Raw genomic sequence first — 26,854 nt, 5'->3', positions numbered from 1 at the left:
ATGATTTCCAAGATATCGATAAGAAAAATATTTTTGATTTAATGGACAAGACAGTCTTTGGTTGGTAAAAATGGAAGCTTGCCAAACCCCCAGTAGAATGCAGCTCCGTAAAGGCAGAGGCCTTGTTTTGTTTACCACTATAGCCCTAGGACCTAACCTCACACGTGGGATATTTTAGGCGTTCAAAAATATTTTTCTGCATTAATTAGAATTTTAATAAACATAGATTGAATTAAGGTATTTAAGGCAGCGTATGTGGCATTAGTAAAGATACCAAAGGGAGGAGGTGTTCAGCACAATTGCTTGGCTAGAAAATGTTTTTGAAGATGAGAAACAGGGTATTTAGCTAGAAAGGTTGGGGACAGGTGGTGGACGGCATGAAATGTTCTCTGGGGATTAAAACATTATTGCAGCTACTTGAGCAGCAGAATTCCATGATGAAACATTTTAGGAAAATAAACCTCAAAGGATATGAAGAATAGATTGATGTTGAAAATCAATAGGGGAATAAATATTTTTAGGAAGTTATACCAATGTTCTTAAGAAGGTGATAATTTGGACATGAAATAGGATGGTGGGAATTGATAACAAATGTAAAGAATGTATATGACAAAAAAAGAATCTCCTTAACAGAGATATAAAGTAGACTGGTAGACTGAAGGAAATTATGGTTACAATTGGGCAAGAGGATCAGTTCTGTTTTAGATGTATTGAGACCAGGGCAATACTTAAGTATTTACTCAGAAAAAAAAAAAAGCGGGGGGTAGGGGGTGAAGTGACAACTCAGGTAGATTATAAAAACAACAAGGGACAGAACTTGGCAAATACTCATATCTGGCACGAGTAAAATAAATGATCGTCACTGCTGTGGACAGAGCAGTAGGGAGGAAACTAGCAAGGATAGAACCTGTGATGGAAGGGAAGGGAAGGGAACTTGCAAGTGGTGGGTGGTCACTCCAGTGCCAAATACTATATGAAAGCCAGGGCGAATGAAGACTGGGAAAGATCGTTGTATTTAAATGTGAAAAGGCTTTTGTTGATTATTTTGGGTTCAACTTTTGTGTAATAGTGGAACACAAAACAAAAACTGCAGAGGACTGAGGAGAGAGGGGATGAAGTGGAGAACATTGATATTTTCCCTCATGATACAGTCATATTATACCCAAGTAAAAGAAAATATTCTTGACTATCTGGATAGATCACCATATTTGTAAAGTCTCGTCTTTTGGCTTAGCACTCAGTTTTTATTTCCCTAAATATTTTGGCTATGTGCTTTGAGTTCTTGATTCTTTTGGACACTTGCTGGCAAATGACCACATGATTTGCATAGACAGGTGGTGAGGTGAGAGAGGAGATTTGTTGGGAAAAAAACCTTGTGTATCATGATGCCTTACAACCATTGATCAATTGTGTTCTTAAAGCCATTTACTGTTCTCAGAGAGCATGTACAAACTCATGAAATATTTAAACCCAAAGAACAAAACAGCCTGCATCAGGCTGGAGCCAAGTGAATGCATTAAAACCACCTGTTATTCTCCATCCTGCACATGGTGCAAAACAAGGGAGCAAAGCTGAGAGAAAATGGGCTCCTTCCAAATCAGGGGCAAATCCAGTTTTGCACATGCTAAGTAACTATATTTGTTCCTTTGTTACAAAAGCCTTTAATCAAGACAATTTTGTATATAGAAAATAATTATTTTATACATATAAGAACCCTAAGCTATTTTTCTTTTTTTCTTCTGACAGAAATACTGATAAAAATTTATTACACTTTTATAGCTAATAGTTACCAATTACAAAAAAACCTGTGCTTTCTAATTAAAATTAAAAAAACATAATAGTTATTAAGTCTATGGTTATTTTTCTAGACCCAAAGTTGTGTGTGTTATAAATACTTCATAACAAAGGCAGATAACATTTTTTAAAAGAAAGTTATTTAAGGGCCTTGCACAGTGGCTCACAGCTGTAATCCCAGCACCTTGGGAGGCCAAGGCAGTTGGATCACCTAAGGTAGGAGTTCAAGACCAGCCTGGCCAACATGGCAAAACCTCGCCTCTACTAGAAATACAAAAATTAGCTGGGCATGGTGGCAGGTGTCTGTAATCCCAGCTACTTGGGAGGCTGAGGCAGGAGAATTGGTTGAACTCAGGAGGTGGAGGTTGCAGTGAGCCGAGATTGCACCACTGTACTCCAGCGTGGGCAACAGAGCAAGACTCCACCTCATAAATAAATAAATAAATAAATAAGTACGAAGAATGGAACAAATTATAGTATGCTGATTTAATTTTTTTATGTGGTAGAAGCTATAATTTAGCATTTGCTGAGCTCAGAAGTTTTTTTAATTAAGATTAGAAATTTTAACTTGAAATTAGAGTTTACTGGTAGAACAAATTCAGGTGAATAATAGGAATAGTGGTCTTACCAAACTCAGAATCTTAACTAAGAATATCAATAATTGTTTTTATAGCTTGTGAGTGTTTATTTAATAGAAAGGAATAATGAACTATGATGAGTTTTTTATAATACTACATATTTTAAACCAGTCTCGTTATAACTTCATAGTATTCATAAAATAACTAGATGTATACTTTACATTAAGACAGGTTCTCAACAAGGCTTAAGCAGAAAATCTTTTGCTTACTACTAAGTGTTTAAATAAGTAATTTTGACACTTACACAAATGTGTGTAATTCATAACAAAGATGGATTCTAACAGCTTGTAAGTGCAGAACTGTTATGGAATCCAGGTCTTTTAGATTCTAGAATCTAAGCTTTTAATTTCTGTGTGATAATGTCTCATAACTTGAAAAAGGGGCCTGTTTTTGGTCACTATCTTTAGTGAAGATAGTCTAGGAGAAGGGACATTAGTTAAAGAAGGTGATGGACAATCTAGTTGTATTAATGCAAGCCTCGGGCTTTTGTAATGTGTCTTGTCCTATTTAGAGCCTATATTCTGATGGAATGCCTTTCACTTTTTCAGCACTCAACTGATTTTCATATATTCAGCAGAGAAAAATTTGACCCAGCAATCCCAATACTGGACATCTACCCAAAGCAAATAAATCATCATATCAAAAAGATACTTGCACTCATATATTTATTGCAGCTCTATTTACAATAGCAAAGTTGTGGAATTAATAATGATTGGATAAAGAAAATTTGGTACATGTATACAATGGAATACTGTTCAGCCATAAAAAAGAATGAAATAATGTCTTTTGCAGCAGTAAGGACAGAACTGGAGGCCATTATCTTAAGTAAAATAACTCAGAAACAGAGTCAAAATACCACATATTCTCACTTATAAGTGGGAGCTATATAATGTATGGAATAATAAACATTGGAGACTTTGGAAGGATGAGAAGGTAGGGATAGAATGAGGGATAAGAAATTACCCAATAGATACAAAAAACAATGTACCTTAGGTGATCCTTACACTAAAAGCCTGGACTTCACCACTAAGCAATATATCCATGTAACAAAACTGCACCTATACCTCTTAAATTTATACAAATTTTTAAAATGTAATGAAATATGATAAAAAGATGGAAATAAAGAACATCAGCCTCCTCAAGTTTTTTCTTTTGGATTGAAGTATAGCAAAACTTTCTTACCTTTTTTTCCTTTTTAGAGAGAAGCAGCTACTTATTCTTTCCCTCCAGAAACCTGAGATCTTTGAGGAGTAGAAATGGAAAACATGCTAATAGTAATGTCCTTGAGTGGAGCCAAGATGGAAAGTGATACTACTATTTAGTTTCCTCCCTGTTGAGGCCTTTTATAGATTAAAGAGAAGAGATAAGACAGAGATATTCAGTGGTCAGAGAGATATCACCTGGCAAAATTATGGATTGCCAGCTAGGATCTTTAGAATAAAGAGTAATAGAAAAATCACAATAACTATTGGTCAGGTGCAGTAGATGGGAAGAAAAGCCCTGTTGCTAGAAGGTCAGAGCTGGGAGGGACCTCAGAGGTTATCTGTCTGCATGAGAAAATTAAAGCATCATGACAAGCCCAAGGTTACACCTAGCATGTGAAATCACAGACTCAAAAGTACGATGCAAGCATTTGGACTCTAAGGCCAGTGCTCATTCCAGTAGAACATTCTGAAGATGTGATTAATATTGCTGCCTCTGCTTCGATAGGCCTGCACATTCTCATGAACACCTGCCTATGAATATACTCAGCTCATCCCATCTCCTCTATGAAAACGTTTCTGACTCACTGCCGATAAAATCACCTATTACCTTCTTTATGTCACCTCTGCAGCTGCTGCAGTCTATAGACATCTACCATAGCACTGATATCGCTTTGTTACATGTTTCCATTCAGTTGTCTCTATCTGCTAGACTGAGTTATTTGAGGGCAAGAACCATATTTCACCCATCTTTGTATCTCCAGTGCTTATCATTATACCTAGTACATAGTAGGTACTAAGTACTAATGTATTCAATTGATGTTTTAATTTATTCAGTATTTAAGTTGGAAATTATTTTAAAAATTTACAAAAATTTCCTGAGATGGGAGGATAAATTCAAGCCATATTTCATGGGGAAGGGCAGCTGTTGTTAGGGGCTGCCCATACTTATGTAAAGATACGGTTTAAACACAACTCAAGTTTTAGAGTTCATAGGTGACTTGGGTCTAAAGATTTTTTTGGAGACCTACTATGAACAAGGCATGGTTCCAGAAGGTACAAGGGCAAAAAAAGGATAATATACAACCTGTGCTCTCATGAAGATGAGGATGTAGGAAATGCTATAAGAATAGCCTTAAGAAAGTGAGTGCCGACAGCAGAGCAACATAATGATCAATACTGGGCAAGGGAATATTTTTTTAAAATGAAGAGTGAGTTTACAGAAGATTGGGAGAAAGTTTAGTTGAGTTTTTTTTTTTTGTTTTTTTTTTTTGTTTTTTTTTTTGACTCTGTTGCCCAGGCTGAAGTGCAGTGCTGTGAACTCAGCTCACTGCAACCTCTGCCTCCCAGCTTCAAGCGATTCTTGTGCCTCAGCCTCCAGAGTAGCTGGAACTACAGGCGTGAGCCACGACGCCCAGCTAATTTTTGTATTTTTAGTAGAGACGGGGTTTTATCATGTTGGCTATGCTGATCACAAACTCCTGACTTCAGGCGATCCACCTGCCTCGGTCTCCCAAAGTGCTGAGATTATATGGTTGAGCCACCACGCATAGCTAAAATAATATTTTGAGTGAAGGCCACATTTACATAATTTGAGAACAAAAACTAAGGTGATTCCTACACACAAGGCAGTGTATCTTAGATTGGTTCAAGAAAAAGATGTTTGAGTTAGGAAAGGCTTTTAGTGGATTTTATAGAAAAAGACAAATTTGTTTGCTTAAGTTATGTATTACTGAAGAAATTAGCAAACATTCAATATTTGATAAAATAAATTTTGTGACCCTTATAGATTTGTATCCAGAGCTAATAATAATAGCTCTCATTATTGAAGACCTGCTTTGTGCCGGACAGTTAACATGTGTAGTATTATTTATTCCTACCAAGAATTTTATGAAGTAGGAACTGAGAAGACAATTGTTTGGGATTTTAGCTGAAATTTCTTTAATCACTTAAGATGTGTGATAATTCATATAAATTACCTAATTCAATCCTTGCAATAACCATAGGAGAATCAACTATTGTTTGTACCATTCTGCACATAAAGAAATTGAAGTTTTAAGAGATTAAGAAAGTTGCCCAAACTCACACTCATCAAAAATGTTGGAAAGGGGATTCAAATCTGTCTTTTCTTACTCTGGAAGCCATGTTTTTACCTACCGAGTATCATAGTGTATATAGGGTCAAGTGTAAAGAGCAGTAATGCATCATGACATATTTACTATAACAGATACTCCAAAAGAAGGCAAGGATGAATATTGGCAAGGTACTAAAAAAGAGGAATGCAAATGAGTGTGTGTGTGTGTGTGTGTGTGTGTGTGTGTGTGTGGATTTGCCGTGGCATTTGATGATGGTGTGACCCTGTAATTCAGGGCTTCTGAGAGGAGCCAGTTCAGAGATGAGGATAAATAAACAAGGAATGGTAAAAGGCCTGGGCCCAGTAGCCATGGCATCCCCATTAGCAACCAAGGTCTTCTTTGAGTGGATCAGGTTTAAGCCATCTAAAAATCTCATGTATTGATTCATTGATTCATCTACTTATTCACTACATAGTCATCATTGCTAGCCACTGTAATATATGATGCATCTGTGGATGAAGCAAAGTGGCATTGCCCCACCTTACTCTGGAAGTGACAAGAGGCCATAAGAACTGGTGGTCCCAGTTTGCATGATAATCACTTTCCTCCCAAAGTTCAATTGTAGTGCTAGATGCTAAAACAATAATAATCAGAGGTATACCTTGTTTACTATATCGTGATTACTTATAATAAGGAGAATTAGTACATCATCTATCATATTCTCTACTACTGACTTAATCTATGTAAACGACAAAAAGTAAATAGATCTGCACATACCTTGCATGTGGCAATAGTGGCACTGCAGATTTAGTCTACCTCTATATTTTAAATATTAGATATCACACTTGTATGAGGACTTAATATATTTGTGTTTTGGTGCCTCTTTAAAGGTTATGTGTTTCTTTAGAATATGGCTATATCTTAAAATATTTTCTCAGTATCTGTCACCGTTCTTGGCACTTTATGCATGCTTAATAATTGCTCTTTGGGTAGAATTGTGTTTAGTCTAAAAAAGTGAAGGCTTTGATATCCTTGTTTCAGCACTTGTTGTAATATGTGACACAGGGACATATGAAAATTTATTTATCTTGGGCCAGCCATGGTGGCTCACACCTGTAATCCCAGCACTTTGGGTGGCCAAGGTGGGCAGATCACCTGAGGTCAGGAGTTTGAGACCAGCCTGGTCAACATGGTGAAACCTCATCCTTACTAAATATACAAAATTAGCTGGGCATGGTGGTGCATGCCTGTAATCCCAGCTACTTGGGAGGCTGAGGCAGAAGAATCACTTAAATCTGGGATGCGGAGGTTGCAGTGAGTCAAGATCACACCACTGTACCCCAGCCTGGTTGACAAGACTGAAACTCCGTCTCAAAAAACAAAAAAAAAAAATATTCATTTTGGAGTTTAGTAGTATATCCTTAGCCTTAATGAAACTACAAAAGTGGCAAAGAACAAACAAAAAAAATCAGAGCAATTATTATTTAAGATTCCAATGAAACAACATTAAAATATGGATAGTTCACATTTGTTATTTATGGAGAACTCTTTTCAGGAGATAAAAATATATCTCAAAATCAAATTATATCATCATCCAGGCAAGTGGTTACTATGTCACTAAAGTAGAAAAAAAAGGCAGTAAAATTACCTAAAAGCTGTTGGAGAAAAACAAATATTTAATGCATTCAACATTCATTAAATTAGAGCTTTAAATACCAAGTTTAAATTTGAGTGGGCTGTGGGTCACTCTCTTTACTTAACTGTCATATGATTCTAGGAAGGCTACATGCCCAGAACAGTACAGGACAATGTGTGATATTAGTTTGATTTTCCGGCCACCAGAGAAATCTACCAGCTGTCACCACAGAACCATAAAGTTCATAAAAATCAAGTATCTTAAACACACACACACCACATACACACACACACACACACACACACACACACGTTTTTCAAACACTGGAAAGTTTAATCTATTTGACTGACTCTCCAAGTCTATGAAAATGTCAATCCTCTTATTTTTCTAGTTCTCAAAGTGGACAGGAGGCCGTGACAGTTAGGGCTAGAACTGGAATAACAGAGCCCCCAACTGTGAAGTTCTCTGGGCCCCAAACTATCAGTAGCATAAAACATGACCAAGGTACTTAAATATTACTGTAAGTGTTTCTGTACAAGAAAATAATGGATTCAGCAGAACTCGTTTCAGGAAAAGAACTTCATGAATTGAAAATCGTGTCGATAACTTGATCGGGAATACAATGAGACACCAAGGAAAGTTCAAACAGCAATTGATTGTTTGCAAACCAACCAAAAATGATAGGAGCCATTTACAACAGTTTTGGTTTTGCTGACTGAGGATGCACAAGATTATAGTTAGGGGTGAATTACTGTAGATACCTCTTGGTGTTTCATCACTCAGTAAGCAACCACACCACTCTAGAGAGTTTATTTAGAAATAAAGTTGAAATAAGTATTTAAATACTTATTTAATACTGTACTGGTATACTGGTTTGAAAAGGCACTAAATTTTCACAAATTAAGATGGAGGTATTCTTTTTGGGTTTTTTTTCTTCTTTTTTTTTTTTTTTTTTTTTTTAGACAGAGTCTCACTCTGTCACTAGGCTGGAGCACAGTGGCACGATCTAGGCTCACTGCAACCTCTGCCTCCCAGGTTCAAGCCATTCCCCTGCCTCAGGTGCATGTTACCACGCCCAGATAATTTTTTGTATTTTAGTAGAGACAGGGTTTCACCATGTTGACCAGGATGTTATCGATCTCCTGACCTCGTGATCTGCCTGCTTCTGCCTGCCAAAGTACTGGAATTATAGGCATAAGCCACTGCACCAGGCCCTATGGGGGTATTGTTAAGTTCTTTTGTTCTGTTTCATTCTTTCCCTCAAGATATTTGCCTTTTCTTGTCTTAGGAGTCCTTTGGCAGAACATAGACCACGCTCTCCTTGTAATGAGAGAATAGAGATTAGGGCCTTTCCAATGTCTTTTCTGAACTCCCTCACTGGCTCCTATGATTCCATGCTTTAAATGCTCCTCAGGTAAAGGTTGAAATGATGCCTCACTTACGCTAAAAACCCTTCATGCTTCTATAAGTTCACCAAAGCTTGTGGTAGACATGGGATGCTTTGTCGTTGTTGTTTGTTTTGTTTTTGAGTCGGGGTCTTGCTCTTTCACCCAGGCTGGAGTGTAGTGGTGCGATCTCGGCTCACTGTAACCTCCACCTCCCAGGTTCAAGCAATTCTTCTGCCTCAGCCTCCAGTGTAGCTGCAACTACAGGCATGCGCCACTATGCCCAGCTAATTTTTGTATTTTTACTAGAGACGGGGTTTCACCATATTGGCCAGGCTGGTCTCGAACTCCTGACTTTGTGATCTGCCTTCATCAGCCTCCCAAAGTGCTGAGATTACAGGTGTGAGCCACCGGGCTGGGATGCTTTGTTTTAAAAGAAAAGTTACATTCCAACCTTGATGGCATCTTCCCTCCTTATGAAAAGAACCTGGATACTGTTGAATTAGACAAATGATATTATTTTCTTTAGTTGAAAATGAAAGACCCATGAGGTAAATATAAGCCTGCAATAGTTTATGTAGCTGACTGGGGAACTTTGGAATACCAATTAGGCTATGCATATGTAATATTTCTAAAACGCTAAGAGTCAGCATTTATGATCCTAGAAATGTTAAGCATAGGTTTTGATAGGCCACAACTATGCAATGCCACTAAAATATTCCTGTCTTTTAAGCACTTTCTAACAGAATTTCTTTGACTCTGAACCTTTGGACATTTATTATTAGAGGCGTGTTTTTCTCTCTTGGAAGTTATTTTTTCTTCCCGGTTTGCAGCACTTTAATAATGCGAAGTGATTCACTCTACAGAAGCACTGAAGCAAAGAAAAGCCTCATGGAGCCATACTGAGGGAATGAAAACATATCTCGTTAATTCAGCCTTCCCCTTTTGTCCTCTTCCTATCGATCAAAGAAAATTATTTTAAAAATCATTCATTTGGAAACATACATATACAAGGAGTTTGAAATCTGTGTGTGTGTGTGTGTGTGTGTGTGTGTGTGTGTTTTATTTTTGCATATACAAAACAAAACCCTCTAGAAAACTACTGAAGCTTTCTGACATCATCAAGTTCTTTTCTGTGAGTCATTAAGTTGCTGAAGCCTAGAAAATCAAATTTAGTTTAGGGCTGCTTGATAATGTAGTAAAACAGTAAATTGTGATTCACCAATTAGTTCATGTAATTAGAAAATCAAAAACAAGCTCTGAGTGGGTGGTGGACACACCTAAGTAAAGTCCATTGTCATTGTCATTCTATGTGTTCACTTGTTATAATTTTAATAACACCTTTAGGTGATGATACTACATTCAAATATTTTTGTGAAAGAGAATCCACAAATATCTGTGTTTATAAATTACACAAGTAAATTAATTACTTAGTTCAGTCACTCATTCGTTCACTATCTTTTCCTTCATTATTTTCTTTCCAGGCTCTGTGTTAGGTCTATCTGGGCCTTGCTTGCATAGAACTCTCATTCCCTGGTACTGTGTGTAAATTCTTCAAAGATAGAAAAGTAAATGTAAGTTAGAATCCTACAAAAAGGATGGCTTTATAGTTAAAATGTAGTCCTTCTGGCTGCTTCCTAAATTCCAATGATGTTGTCAGGACACGTATCAGAAATAAGAAACAACCAGTTTGAGAATTTTCTTGCTTAGAGGTTTTGTGTGGTTGAGAAGAATTATGTGATAAATAAAAATGAGAAAGGAATAGTTTTTAGATTATTTTAAATGAACGTTTCATACGACCTCTGTGCACATTTGTGGAAATCTAAGGTGTCTGGCTGTATTTAAAATGTATTTCTCTCCGTAAATTCAAATCAATACAAGGATTGGTTGGATGGTTGAAACAATTTGTCACTAAGCACTTCAAAATGTGTCTTATTTTGCTCTTTTCTTACTGCTACTGAGGTGCATAGGTATGGTTATATGGTCCAGGGCTTTCCAATAAAGATAATAAAAGGATGATGGGGATGAATTACCTGAGCTTGAGCCACTAAAAAAAAAGGTATTTCTCAGATGATGCAGTCATTTTCATGCTATTTTACTGTTCAAAAATGAAACAATGTTGTTCTACCATTATCAGTGATTTTTAAGCTCATATTTTAGTGTTCAAACATAACATTTTTAAAAAAACAAGAAAATTATTTTCCTCGTAATTGTATCATTGCCCCTAGATGATTTGTTCTTTGTAAGCTCACAATACATATTTTGTATTATTACACCTCACTACAAAAAATAATCACAGAATTCTAAGGGAAGCAATAATCTTTGATTATTTTTTGTAGCATCTCAGTCGTATATTTTAGAATAGCTTGGATTATATTTCACTTGAATGAAAATGCACAATCAGAAATATCAAGAAAATGTGGTTATTTATAGTTAGAATGAAAATTTAACTCCCAAGCATTATTTAAAATGCGGCTGTCTCCTCCTCAACATATATTTAATAGTTCTCTTCTTATTTTTTCCCTATTTATAGGTCAATGGAACAGAAATTGAATATGAATTTGAAGAAATTACACTGGAGAGGGTAAGAAAATTTTTTTAAAAATCCAGAGCCCCAATCTTGCATTCACATTCTGTTCTACATCTTAATGAGTTGTCTTGTGAAATTATACAATTGTGTTTTATAACCTGGAAGTTTCCCACAGGACTCACAATGAGAATATTAATGAAATGTTCACAGTAGAAAGCATTGAGACAGCAGACCAAATAACAGAATGTTCAGTATGTAAATTTCATTGCCAGGATTTGGAGAAATGAATGGGAAAGAGAAATGTTTGATGAGCTTGTACAGCTCTTTGTTCGTAATGGTTTTATTATTAGTGTTTTGGCTATACATTATTTAGATATGTTACAAGATGTTTTCATTTGTGTGATATCGATACTATCATCATAACTATAGTTACCATGCGTTTCTTATTTAGTTAAAAAAAAGTGGTGCATTTTAAAACCACTCCCATAGGAAAAAACACAACAACCCCATAGAGCTCTGCAAATACACTGGTAGGGCCCTGGCAAAGTCCTTTGACAAATTAAGGAAACTCTGCAACGCGATCCTAATATATTTAGATATTTTGCAGAACGATAAGAGAAAGGCCAAAGACCATGTAGAAAAAAGTGACCAAAAAGCGTTAACAGGACATTCATTAAAAAAGAAAAAGCCAATAAACAAATGAAAACCTGTTCAACCTCATTAAGAACAAAGGAAGACAATGAGAGCAAACAGGTTTTGCCCATCCAATTGGCAAAAACTTAAAAGGAATGTGAATATTCAATGCTAGTGAGAGGTTCTGAAAATTAGTACAACCCTACAAGAGCAATTTGGAAACATAGATTAAAAGCCTTTAAAATGAGTACATTTTTTGACCCAGAAATTGTACTTACAGGAATGGACAAATGCACAAAGAATGTGCATATTGACATGATTTATAATAGTAAGGTTTGAAAAACATAGATGTTAAATAATAAAAAAGGATAACATGCTTATTATGTATTCATATAATAGAAATTATATTGAAATATATTGAAATAGTACTTTAGAAAATATTTAATTACAAGGATAGAAGATCTACCTAGATTATATTATTAAATCAAAAATTGAGTTTTAAAATGATATTTAAAATATAATTCAATAAACACAGAGCTATGTAATATAATATATATACATAAATACACTCATAAAGCCTGGAAGGATGTACACCAAATGTTATGCATTTTGGTGACTAACTCCTGTTAAGGATTTTGGGGTAATTTTTAGTTTCTCCTTGCTTATATTTATAAATAAACCTACTATGATAAACACATACCACATTTAGTATAAGAAATAAAAATGTAAATATTTTCACTAAGCTATCATTCAAACATAAATTAAGATTCTAGACCTGTACTTTTTATCCTTTTTATCTCCTTTTTAGTTGACTAATTATTCACTTTCCTGAGTCAGAGCATTTCTCATCTTCAGGCTGATTTTTATCAAGTACGAGTGCTTTTAAACAAACATTTACATTGAAACTTAAGTGTTTGACAGATGGGTTCTTTAAAACTTCCATTATAAACTTGATAAAATTTTAATGGTATCCTAACTGGAGAACAGTGAGGCTTATGGAAAATCAGCTCAAATGAGACAAAAAACCCCACACATTTCTCCTAAATCATTAAGTTTCTCTCCAAGACAAGCTGTATGATTTATGGAATGCTGTACAACATGAAAATGTGGGGCCTTTCTAAACACAGGACTCAATGCAACTGAACAGGTCTCATGCCCGGGAAGATGAGCCTTCTCCTTTTTCCTCATCCAATGTACATCACCATCTTGAATAGAACACTGTTTCATTGCCCTGGTATTAGAGGTTAAAAAGTAAAAGCTAACATTGGTTTGAGAGAGAACATTCAGTAGGAGTCAGACAACTGTGGGTTCTAGTCTGGATTCTGATCTTACTTGTTTGCTGATCTTCAGCTTGTCAGTTTACCTCACTGACTTACTGCCTTGGGGTACGTGACCATACTCTGAACTTTGTTACTGCCATTAACAGCCCCCTCTCCAAAGCCTCTATCAGGCAATATCTTTCTGAACACTTCCTCCCTTCTGTTCATATCATTTATTCTAGTACCTTCTCATTGAAACTTCTTTAGCCCCATTGGAACCTCAGATCATTGATTTCACCATTTCTGCCTAGCTTTCACCTTTCTTTATGCCCTCTCCTCCCTCACCACCTAGCATGTATTACCTGGTCCCTCACTCTAATTCTCCCTCTCATGCACATTTTTTTTCTCTTCTCTAGCTTTCTGTGCTCATCCAGCAAAATGCCAGTCCAGGTTAGCTTACCCTGGTTAAGCCAACACTTTCCTCTTCACTCCATGCCACTGCCTCAGCAACTGGATATGGCTAGAGAAACACTCACTCATCTCACTTTAAATTTTTAACCACTGATTTTAAGTGAACTCTCAAGACTTCCTAGCAATTCTTACACACTTCTTTAGAAAAAATCACTTTCTCATACTCTGGGATAACAATTTCACACCTTATCATATCTCCTCAAATCTCAAGCACTCCCTTCTCTCATCCTCTCTTTTAGCTGTTGACCTGCCTTAATATATATTTGAGAAAATCCAAGTAATCAAATGAAAACCACACTTTCCTACCACCAGGTCTGCTAGTATATTCTCCCATGGCAATGAAGGAAATTTCCTACTGCGTTCTAAGACCAACTTTTTACTTGTTACCTAGACTCCATTACCACTTACCCGTTGAATGATTTTCCTTCTGCAGTTACCTCCTCTCTCTTCTACAATATCAAGCCCTATCTTGCTTTTTACTGAGTAACTTTAACACAGACACAGTATAATATCTTTCACCTTAGAAAAAATAAGTAACCATCCACTAAACCTATGTTTTCCTTCCACTATTACCTCATTATTCTATTTTGCTTTACCAAAAATCTTGGAAAATTGTTTATTTTCATTAGCTCCCCTTTATTACCTCATTTTCTTATTTTAACCTGTTTCATGTTCTCATCCCCACAATAGTCATAAATCCATTTATATCAAAGTCATAACTGGTTCCATCTTGCTAAATTGAAGCATCAGTTCTCAGACCTAACTGACTTCTTAGCAGGATTTGATGCTTCCCCCTTCCTTAAAGATGTCAATATTTTAACTTCCAGGACAAAACACTCCCCTGTTCTTTTACACCCTCAATGGCTGCCCTTTCTCAGCCTCCTTGCTGACTCCTCCTCTAAAGGTTTCAGCACTCCAGATACCCAGTGTACAGACCTCTTCTCCATCTTTTCTTCATTCCCTAGATGGCCTCATCCAGACTCATGCCCTTAGATACCAGCTGTCAACTGATGACTCCTAATTCTGAAGCCATGACATCTCCCTAAATGTGAACTTTGAATGTGTATGGCTAACTGTACAGTTGGCATCTCTGCTGCTTGATTATTAAGAAAGCCCCTTCCCTGCAGTCCCTCTTCTCAGGGCCAAAGTAACTGCTACCCTAATATCCTTCATCTTGACTAATTGGTTCTATCATTTCCCATGTTATTTATGCCAGAAAAATAATCTAAAAGTCTTGCTCAATTATTCTTGATCCTCAGAATTCATGAGTAAGTCCTGCTTGTGCTACCATGAAGATATATTACAAAATCAGTCAAATCTTACCACCTGCTCTGCTGAATCCTAATTCAAACCAATTTCATTCCATGCCTCACCACCATAATAGCTTCCACTTTTGCCCTGCTGTTATCCTCCAAGTAACCCGAGTTATCTTTTTTCAAAATATTAATATAAGCCAGATCATACAATTTATATTCTTTTTTTTTTTTTTTTTTTTTTTTTTTTGAGACGGAGTCTCGCTCTGTCGCCCAGGCTGGAGTGCAGTGGCCGGATCCAGCTAGTTTTTTGTATTTTTAGTAGAGACGGGGTTTCACCGTGTTAGCCAGGATGGTCTCGATCTCCTGACCTCGTGATCCGCCCATCTCGGCCTCCCAAAGTGCTGGGATTACAGGCTTGAGCCACCGCAATTTATATTCTTAAGACACTCCAAAGGTGATAATTAGTTTCATTATCATTACATACAAGGCATTCTGTAATGTGACACCTGCTCCTCTCTCCAACATTATGTGCTCACCACCAACTCTTCATAAATTTCACTCTAGCCACAATGACCTTGACATTTCTCAAAAAAGTCAAGCTTTTCCTAACTCAAGGCCTGTATGTATGTTATTCTAGCTGCCTGGAAAATTGTCCTTTATATCTTTGCATAGTTTATTTTTTTTTATTATTTAAACATCTGCTCAAATATTATCACCTCAGAAAAATCTTCCCTGTTCACTGTAATTAAATTAGTACCATTTCCATCATTCTTTTTTCCCATTTTATTATTACTTAATTGCACTCACCAGTATCTGAATTTTATATTATTTATTTATAGTCAATTTTGTTAACATCTATCCCTTCCTGTAAATATATGCAGTACATAAAGTCATTTTATATACAAGTTTTCTAGAACAGCATCTGAAATTTAGTATATACTCAGGGAGTGCTTGGCATCTAAATGAAGTAGGCCTCGCTCTATTACTGGAAGGACAGTAACATAGACGCACATGGACTGATTTGAATTCAGGTTTGAATTCTGGCTCTAGCACTTTCTGGTCAAGTAACCTTGAACCACATACTTAACTTCTCTGTACCTCAGTTGCCACATCTGAAAATGAGGCTAAACTGTTTATAATTACCCCATAGGGCAGTTGTGATGAATGCAAGAGTTAATGTAAAGGTTTAGAGCAGCATATATAGTTACTTCTAATATTTTCTTTGGTTAACATGGTAGTTCTCACAAGAATTATTTATACATATAATTGAGGAAGTTATTAAAGATGTAACATTCCACTCTCAGTGAACAACTTAATATAACAAGAACTTCTTTTGTCTTTGCTTTTCTTTTTCTTTGTTAGATGTCAAATATCCAATGACAAATAAGTTATGGTATTTGCTGTGTTCATTTACAGCTTACACTTTTTCTATGTTTAACCCCTGTAACATTTAATTTAAGTAATAATCACATTTAGTAACACTCCTATGAGGTAGATATTGCTAACTCCATTTTACATATTAGGATACTGAGACTCAAAGATTAAATCACTTGCCAAAAATCATAGTTTTATAAGGGATGGAGTTAGGATTCAGCCCTGTGTCCAACAGATACTAGAACCTGAGCTTATTACCACTGAATTAGACTGCTGTCAAAATTAAGCTTGAATATAATTTCCTCCAAAAAGATTTTCTTGGCTTTCCCTCTTGGGCAATATGCCTCTTTGAAAACAACAGGCGGGGGGCAGTAGCTCAGGACTGTAATCCCAGCACTTTGGGAGGTTAAGGAACTGGATCACAAGGTCAGGAGATCAAGACCATCCTGACTAACACGGTGAAACCCTATCTCTATGAAAATTACAAAAATTTAGCCAGACGTAGTGGCAGGCATCTGCAGTCCCAACTACTCGGGAGGCTGAGGCAGGAGAATGGCATGAACCTGGGAGGTGGAGCTTGCAGTGAGCCGAGATCACACCACTGCACTCCAGCCTGGGTGACAGAGCAAGACTCTGTCTCAAAACAAAACAAAACAAAACAAAAAACAACACATGAATAGAGAACTTATCACACTAGATGACGAATAAAATCTGTTTCTTCCACTGGCCTATGAATTCTATGATGAAAGAAATTTTCTCATAATGTTCTTTATGTTATCATGGTGACATAAAAAGAAAAGAAAAAGCCCTTGGGAATTTGTAAACAAGTTGACGACTCCTCATGCACAGTAGCATTGTTTAATGCATTAACCACTTGACACACAGAGTGAATTTTGTGAATATCTTTTGTACACTTATTTGTCAAGCACCTGCTAAACACAGGTACAGGGTACAGTCCTTGTTTCATAGAATTTTTCAGCCTGGTCGAGGACATAGAAGTAAATGGGCAAAAACTATGAAGATGAGTAGATTGCTCTCAATATGTGGTCAGCATGAAGTAATTTCCTGAGGCATCATAACTGAACTGGTTTATGAAAGGTGAGAAGGAACGAGCCATGTAAAAAGGAATGGAAGCTAGACATAGTAGCTCATGCTTGAGGTCCCAACTACGCAGGAGACTGAGGCGGCAGGATCATTTGAACCCAGTAGTTCGAAACTGCAAAAAACTATGATTGTGTCACTGCACTCCAGTCTGGGCCATAGAATGAGACCCCGTCTTTAAAAAATAAATTTTTTAAAAAAAAGTAGTGGAGGAAGGCCTCTTAGATAGGGAGTAGCAGGTGCAAATGTTAACGGGCCCATGGAAAACTAACATGCTCAATAAAAATTCACAAATATTATACAAATATATTCATTTATGTCTAAATACACACATGCTTGGGTGGTACCTCTGTATTTAATAATTACATTTGCATATGTTTCAAATATGCTTAAAATATACACTGATAATTGCACATACGTAAACTTTGCAGTTCAGTTAAGAAATTTATCTATTATCAAAATTATTTAATTAAACTATAAGATTTTAATACAGTTGACTATATAAAAACCGAAATTCTATCAAATATCTACTCGAACCCTGCCTGTTTTTTATTCCTGTCACTATTACTAAAAATAGCTAAAGAGACCTAGAAAATATGAGGAATTTAGAAACTCAAAAGCTTTATATTATTTGAAGTAACAGATCCTTAATTCTATTTGAAATTAGGAATTTTCGTAAAGATCAACAATGTGAGATGAAGGAATTTGGTCTGAATAAATCAGACATCTAATGATTTTCTAGTTATTCTGATATCTGGAGAACTGGAGAGGCCACTATTAGACAACTTTAATGGGTCTCTTCTTACCTGGCAGTTCACTAATACTGTTTTTAAAATTCCCACATTACATACCTTATATCCTAAACTTACTTCTTCTACAGGAATTTGCATGATGCAATAAATCAGTCATTTTTCTTTGCCCTGTAAGTCATTTTGCTTTGGTATAGGTGGAATAATGACTAACAAAAGTCAATAATGTACATTTCAGGAAATGGTTCAGATTTTTAAATTTTTTTACTAGTTGCAAAAAGAATCTCTAACTTGTCAGACGAAACATTCAAGTAGTACCACATGGCCATCATTCTGCAGCTGTTGGGAAAGCACTCCAAATGTTTTTTCTTCAGTGAGGGTGGGAGGAATATGAGAGTCAAAGAAGGTAGCTGGTAGTCATTTTAGCATCTTTGCAAAACTGTAATCATGCATGCTGGTTAGCGTTATAGAAGCATCATAAATCCATTATCCATGCTTGGTCAACTAGCTACTCTTGATACAAATCATGTTGGGGATATGTAAGCTATTAATTTCATACATGGAAAATGGATAAATTAGTCAGAATATGCAAAGACATGGACTGTACTTAGCTGCGTTTGCTAATGTCATAAGAATCCAGGGTGTCAGGAAGGCTTGAGATATCAAAGGTGCGTATGGCTGAGAGGCTCAGATTGTAATAGTAAAAGGAATTTGCGGAATTATACTCTAGGCATTTTTGAATTCTCCCTTCTCTTTTGCATTTTCCCATCCTACAAAACACTAATTACATTCTTCTATCATTCCCAATATACTTTTGAATTATTTCCTCCTCCATCAACATTGGCAGAATTTAGCCATTAATTATTTGTCTTAAATAGCATACCTACATCCTTTCCCAAATCCTATGTATATGCAATATTGCAGCCAAAGCGGTGTCTTTAAAACATGAAAATGGTTATGTCATTTTCATCCTAAAATTTCTCCAAAGGCTCTTTATTGTCTTTAGGATAAGGTTTAAACTCTTTGGTGTGTTATTTAAGGTACCCATGGATGCCCTCTTCATCTTGCCAGCCTCATTTCTCTCTCTGAGCCCTAGTTCATATTTTGAAGTGTAGTCATTCTGAACTACTTGCAGTTACAGAAATACATTTATATAATATGTGTGAATTTTAATCAGAGTTTTATTGGTTTTGGTTAAAGGTATTACAATAATTTGGGAATAAAAATAAGCTTATAAAAACAGTGGAGGCTGGAACTTGACTACAAGTGGCCCCATACCCAACACATCTGCCCACTAATCTGTACCTAGCATTGAGTGTGTATCTCCAGGGGCAGACCCTTTAGATCACCAGGCTTTGGAGTTTGCAGCCAGCACTGTTAGGGTCAGCCTGAAGTAACATAGGGGACTAGATGGATGACTAGATATAGCTGGGAGCACCTCTTTCACCAAAATAAACCAAAATATTGAGTAAATCATCACACTTCAAATAGATCTTTTGAAAGAAAACATTGAAAGTTTATAGAGAGGTGACATAGAAACCAAAGTAGAAGAGGGAGGAAGCTGGGAACCCTGCACAGAGTTGACAAGCTCCGGGGCCAGTTCCTGGCCCTGAATAGGACCTAAAGAAGGGTGTACTTTGCTGGTGAAACCCAATGCAGGAATCTAGTCACAAATGAAGAGCCTCAACCCTCTAAAAGCATCCAGAAATGAAACTAATTGACTATACTCAATATATACCACAATTCAACTCTAAAAAAATAAAGGATATAAAAACAGGTCAGGTGCAGTGGCTCATACCTGTAATCCCAGCACTTTGGGAGGCCAAGGTGGGTAGATCACTTGAGGTCAGTATTTTGAGACAAGCCTGGCTGACATGGTGAAATCCCATCTGTATTAAAAATACAAAAATTAGCTGGGCATGTTGGTGTGTGCTTATACTCCCAGCTACTTAGGAGACCGAGGCATGAGAATCACTTAAACCCAGGAGGAGGCGGAGGCTGCAGTGAGATGACATCACACCACTGCACTCCAGCCTGGGTGACAGAGCAAGACTCTATCTCAAAAAAATAAAAATAAACTCCAAAAGCCTGTCCAAGTGATAGCAATGTCAGATAAAGGAATGCGGCCATCTCCGATGAGAAAGAATCAGTGCATAAACTCTGGCACTTCAAAACTTCAGAGTGTCTCCTTACCTCCAAATAATTGCAACAGCTTCCCAACCATAGTTCCTAATGAGATTGAAATGGCTGAAATGGCAGACATAGAATTCAGAACCTGGATGACAAGGAAACACAACAAGATTCAGGAGAAATCCAAGGAAGCCAGTAAAACTACCCAAGAGTTGAAAGATGACAGAGCCATTTTAAGAGAGAATCAAACTAAAGTTCTGGAACTGAAAAACTCACTACAGGAATTTCATAGTATAGTTGCAAGCATTAGCAACGTAATAGACCAAGCTGAGGAACGAATCTCAAGCTCAAAGACTGGTCTTTTGAATCAACGTAGTCAGACAAAAATAAAGAAAAAATATTTTTTAACTGAGCAAAACCTCCAAGAAATATGGGATTATGTAAGGAGAACTAAACTACAACCCATGCTGGTATTCCCAAGAGAGAAGGAGAAAGAGTAAACAACTTGGAAAATGTATTTGAGGATATAATTCATGAACATGTCCCCAGTTTCACTAGAGAGGTTGATAGGCAAATTCAAGAAATACAGAAAACCCCTGCAAGATACTATACAAGATGACCATCCCCAAGAAACATAGTCATCAGATTCTCCAAGATTAACATGAAAGAAAAAAAATCTTACAGGCACCTAGAAAAAAGGGTCAGGTCACTTACAAAGGAAATTTCATCAAGCTAACAGCAGACTTCTCAGCAGAAACCTTACAAACCAGAAGAGATTGGGGGTCTATTTTCAGCATCCTCAGAGAAAAGACATTCCAACCAAGAATTTCATATGCAGCCAAACTAAGTTTCATACACAAAGGAGAAAGACAATCCTTTCCAGACAAGCATAAGGGAATTTGTTACCACCAGACCAGCCATACAAGATGTCCTTGAGGGAGTTCTAAACAGAAATCAAATAATGATACCTGTTACCACAGCAACACACTTAAGTGCAGAGCCATAGACCCTATAGGGCAACTATACAATCAAGTCTACAAAACAACTAACAACAGGATGACAGGATCAAAACATCGTATATCTATAGTAACCTTGAATATAAATGGCCTAAACACTCCACTTAAAACGCACAAAGTGGCAAGCTGGATTAAAAAAACAGACCCAAGTGTCTTCAAGAGACCTATCTAACATATAATGACAACCACAGTCTCAAGGTAAAAGAATGGAGAAAGACCTATCATGCAAATAGAAAACAAAAAAAGAGCAGAGACCACTATTCTTATTTCAGGAAAAAAAAAAAAAAAAAGATTTTAAAATAACAACAAGTCAAAAGTGACAAAGAAGGGCATTATATGACAATGAAGAGTTCAATTCAAAGAGAACTTAACGATCCTAAATATATACCTACCCAACATTGGAGCACCCAGATTTGTAAAACAGGTACTTTCAGGTTTATGAAAATACTTAGCCACATAATAATAATGGGAGACTTCAACATTCCATTGACAGTATTAGATAGATTATCAATGTAGAAAACTAAGAAAGGAATAATGAACTTAAACTAGACACTTGACCAATTGGACCTAATATACATCTACAGAATATTCTATCCAACAATGATAGAATATACATTCATCTTGTTTGTATATGGAACATATTCTAAGATCTACACGCTTTATTTGTAAAGCAAGACTCAATAAATGCAAAGAAATAAAAATCATACCAAACATAGTCTCAGACGACAGTGCAATAAAAATAGAAATCAAAACCAAGAAGATCTCTCAAACCACACAATTACATAGGAATTAAACAACTTACTCCTGAATGACTTTTGGGTGAATAGTAACATTAAGGCAGAAATAACAAATTCTTTGAAATTAATGAAAACAGAGATGTGAGTTACTAAAATCTCCAATAGTCAGTGAAAGCAGTGTTAAGAGAAAAGTTTATAGCATTAAATGCCTACATTAAGAAGTTAGAAAGATCTCACATTAACAATGTAACATTACACCTAGAGGATCTAGAAAAACAGGAACAAACTAGACTCAAAGCTAGCAGAAGAAAAGAAATAACTAAAATCAGAGCAGAAGTGAATAAAATCAAGATGCAAAAATATATACAAAAGATCAACAAAACCAACAGTTGTTTCTTTAAAAGGATAAACAAGATTTATAGACCACTAGCCAGAATAACAGAAATAAAGAGAAGACTCAAATAAGCACAATCAGAAATGACAAAGATAACGTTACAACTGATCCCACAGAAATACAAAAGATCCTCAGAGACTATTGTGATCACCTCTATGCACACAAGCTAGAAAATCTAGAGGAAATGGATAAATTCCTGGAAACATACAACCTCCTAAGATTGAACCAAGAAGAAGTTGAAACCCTACGTAACCCAATAATTAGTTCTGAAAGTGAATCGGGGGAGGGGGGGCGGAAAAAAGCTAACTGTTCCAAAAAAATCTAGGAAGAGGGACCCCTCCCTAACCCATTCTACAAAGCCAGCATCATTCTGATACCCAAATTTGGCAGATACACAGCATAAAAGAAAACTTCAAGCCAATATCCCTTATATGAACATAGATACAAAATTTTTCAACAAAATACTAGCAAACTGAATCCAGCAGCATATCCAAAAGGTAATTCACTACAATCAAGTAGGCTTTATTTCTGGGATGTGAGATTGGCCCCCATATGCAAATCAATAAATGTGATTCATTGCATAAACAGAATTAAAAACAAAATTCATATGATTATCTCAATAGATTTAGAAAATGCTTTGGATAAAATTCAACATCCTTTGTGATAAAAAATCTCAACCAACTAGGCATCAAAGAAACATACCTCAAAATAATAAGAGCCATCTATGAAACTCCTATAGTCAACATATGACGTGGGCAAAGCTGGAAGCATTCCCATTGAGAACTGGAATAAGACAAGGATGCCCACTCTCACCACTCTTACAACATGGTACTTGAAGTCCTAGCCAAAAGAATCAAGCAAGAGAAAGAAATAAAAGGCATCCAAATAGGACAAGAAGTCAAACTGTCTCTCTTTACTGAGAGAATAGAAAACTATGTATACTGTATATTCTACGAGAGTATAAAATACTATGATTCTCTACCTAGCAAAACCCTAAATACTCCACCAAAAGGCTCCTAGAGCTGATGAAGCACTTCAGTAAAGTTTCAGAATATAAAATCAATGTACAAAAGTCAGTAGCACTTATATACAACAATAACATTAAAGCTGAGAGCCAAATAACAATGCAATCCTATTTACAGTAGCCACAAAAAGATTTAAAAACCTAGGAATCCATCTAACCAAAATGGGGAAAGATCTCTGCAAGGAGAACTGAAACACTGCTGAAAGAAATCAGAAATGACACAAACAAATGGAAAACCATTCCATCCTCATGGAGTGAAAGAATCAGTACCGTTGAAATGGTCATACTGACCAAAGTGGTTTACAAATTCATTACCATTCTTATCACATTACCAACATTATTTTTCACAGAATAAGAAAATACTAATCTAAAATCCATATGTGGCCAGGTGCAGTGGCTGATGCCTGTAACCCCAGCAGTTTGGGAGGCCAACATGTGTGGATCACAAGGTTAGGGGTTTGAGACCAGCCTGACCAACATAGTGAAACCCCATCTCTACTAAACATACAAAATTAGCTGGGCGTGGTGGCATGCACCTGTAATCCCAGCTACTCAGGAGGCTGAGGCAGGAGAATCACTTGAACCCAGGAGGTGGAGGTTGCAGTGAGCCGAGATCGCGTCATTGCACTCCAACTTGGGTGACAGAGTGAGACTCCATCTTAAATAAATAAGTAAATGAAATTCATATGCAACCAAAAAAGATGCTGAATAGCCTAAGGAATCCTAAGCAAAAAGAACAGAGCTGGAGGCATCACATTACCTGGCTTCAACTACACTACAAGGATACTGAAACCAAACAACATAGTACTAGTTCAAAAATAGACACATAGACCAATGAAACAGCATAGAGAACCCAGAAGTAAAACCACACACCTAAAGCCAACTGATCTTTGACAAAGGCCACAAAAATAAGCAATAGGGAAAGGGTTCTGTATTCAATTAATGGTGCTGGGATAACTGGCTATTCATATATAGAAAAATGAAACTGGACCCTTACCTGTTATCATATACAAAATTTAACTTAAGATGGATTAAGACTTAAATATAAGACCTCAAACTATAAAAATCCCAAAGGAAAACCCAGGAAATACCCTTCTCGACATTGGTATTGGCAAATAATTTATGGCAAAGTCCTCAAAAGGAATTTCAACAAAAACAAAAATTGACAAATGAGACCTAATTAAACTAAAGAGCTTCTGCACACCAAGAGAAACTATCAAGGGAATAACAACCAACTTATAGAATGGGAGAAAATAATCTGCAAACTATACATTGACAAAGGTCTAATATTCAGAATCTACAAGGAATTTAAACAAACAGACCAAAAAACAAATAACTCCACTTCTCTCCAGAGAAGACATACAAGTAGCCAAAAAAACATATGAAAGATTGCTCATCATCACTAATCATCAGAGAAATGCAAATCAAAACCACAGTGAGATACCACCTCATAGCAGTTAGAAAGGCTTTTATTAATAGGTCAAAAAATAATAGATGTTGGTGGGGATGTGGTGAAAAGGGAATGCTTTTACACTGTAGATGGGAATGTAAATTACTTCTGACACTGTGAAAAGCAGTTTGGAGATTTCTCAAAGAACTAAGAGTTGAACTACCTTTTCACCCAGCAATCCCATTACTAGGTATCTACCCAAAGAATAATAAATCATTCTACCAAAAAGACACTTGCATATATTTATCACAGCACTATTCACAATAACAAAGACATGGAATCAACCCAGGTGCCCATTAGTGGTGGATTGGGTAAAGAAAATGTACATACATTCACATGGAATACTACACAGCCATTAAAAAAAAAAAATCATATCCTTTGTGGCAACATGGATGGAGCTGGACGCCATCATCCTGAGCAAACTAACGCAGAAACAGAAAGCCAAGTACTGCGTGTTCTCCCTTATAAGTGAGAACTAAACATTGGATACACATGGACATAAACATGGGAACAATAGATACTGGGGAATATCAGAGGGGATAGGGAGGGAGGGAGGGCTGCAAGGGCTGAAACACATCCTAGTTAGGACCGTGCTCACTTCCTGGATTACAGGTTTGACTGTACTCCAAACCTCAGTGTCACACAATAACAAACCTGCGCATGTACCCCTGGAATCTACAATAAAAGCTGGAAAAAAAATTGTAATTTCAAAATTCCAAGGAAAAATCAGAAATATCAAAGTTAGAAGATTTTTTATAATAAAACAAAAAGTAAATAAAAATAAAAATGGTGGAAAGAAGCACAGTCTTTGAACTCAGACCTTGTTTAGAATCTAGAATCAGCCACTTTCTGAATGACCATGTGTTACTTAACCTATTAAAGCCTCAGTTTTCTCTGTAATGAATGGGATACTACTATCTACTTCATAGCATTGTGGTAAAAAAAAAAAAAAAAAAGCAATAACATATGAATGCCTAAACGAGTTCCTGGAACTAGATATGAGATTATTAATATTGTTGGCTATTATAACATTTATACACAAGCATTTGTCTACCCCCTCTTTCTAAAGATGACATCGTTGGTATAACTTTAGGCTATGATTATTTGACTATGTCAAAACGCAAATATATGCTTCTGCTTTGTGTGCGTGTGTATGTGTGTGCACATATGTGACTATATTTGTGGTTAATGGTAAGATTTTTAAGTGATCTCTGAAATGTGTGTATGCCCAATTATTAATATATTTTTAAGTATGTTAAGTATATAAGTGGAATCTGCCCTTGATTTACAACGATAATTTTTTTCTAGAATAACCTAGCACCCTTTGCAACTTTTTTTTTCCTTTGTTAACTCATGAGAACTTAGTTCCAGGCTAGGTAAGTAATTACAGTGTTTTATTTTCAATAGTTTGAGACTATGATATTTTGCTCTGATACCTTCTTAAAATATTTTATTTTAATGATTCTCTATTTCTAATCTCTGCATATAAAACAGCTAGTGTTTTGTCTGTGCATTAAAAGCACCTCTTCTTTTTAAAGAACATCCTCCTCCTTTTAGGGAATTGCCCTTCTCCTCTTTCCAACCCCATGATTCTGGGAAAGAATGCAGTCATAGCACCCCTGGTCACACAATTGATTGATCTAGAGCTGCTCATTGGAATAACATGGTTAGCTAGTAAGAAATAACACTGATAATTAGACCAAATGAATCTCAACTAAACCCAATGAATCTGAACCTCTGGGGCTGGAGCATGGAAAATCTTTAGCTTTAGAGCTATCTGAGTGGTCACATGCACAGTTTAGAAGCTGGCACCTCAGCCAAATCAAGCCAAGCAGATTGTTTCTCAGGATTTTCTACAGTGGAGTATGGGGGCAGAGAGGGGCCAGCATTCCCACTGTGTAGTAAAGTGTGAGGTAGAAGACAGAAAAGTGGCTACCATGTGGACTTTCTGCCATATGAAGTAATGTCATCTGAAATAATGAGCCTTCCTGCAGAGAAAG

The 26,854-nt window shown here is 36.4% G+C and overlaps 1 protein-coding gene across 11 annotated transcripts in view; it reads left to right on the top strand.

The window, feature by feature from the left end:
- Positions 1–26,854, top strand: part of DLG2 (discs large MAGUK scaffold protein 2) — a 2,171,029-nt gene that overhangs the window by 1,445,868 nt on the left and 698,307 nt on the right. For all 11 annotated transcript variants that reach the window (XM_025355445.1, XM_025355443.1, XM_025355446.1 and 8 more), the window contains one exon: positions 11,264–11,314. In XM_025355445.1, the coding sequence (XP_025211230.1) occupies positions 11,264–11,314 (51 nt within the window). The remainder of the gene's footprint in view (positions 1–11,263; positions 11,315–26,854) is intronic.

This window comes from Theropithecus gelada, chromosome 14 (genome assembly GCF_003255815.1).
Source record: "Theropithecus gelada isolate Dixy chromosome 14, Tgel_1.0, whole genome shotgun sequence".
Taxonomy (NCBI): domain Eukaryota; kingdom Metazoa; phylum Chordata; class Mammalia; order Primates; family Cercopithecidae; genus Theropithecus; species Theropithecus gelada.
The sequence above is the reverse complement of the archived record's forward strand: the minus strand, read 5'-3'. Positions and strand labels throughout refer to the sequence as shown.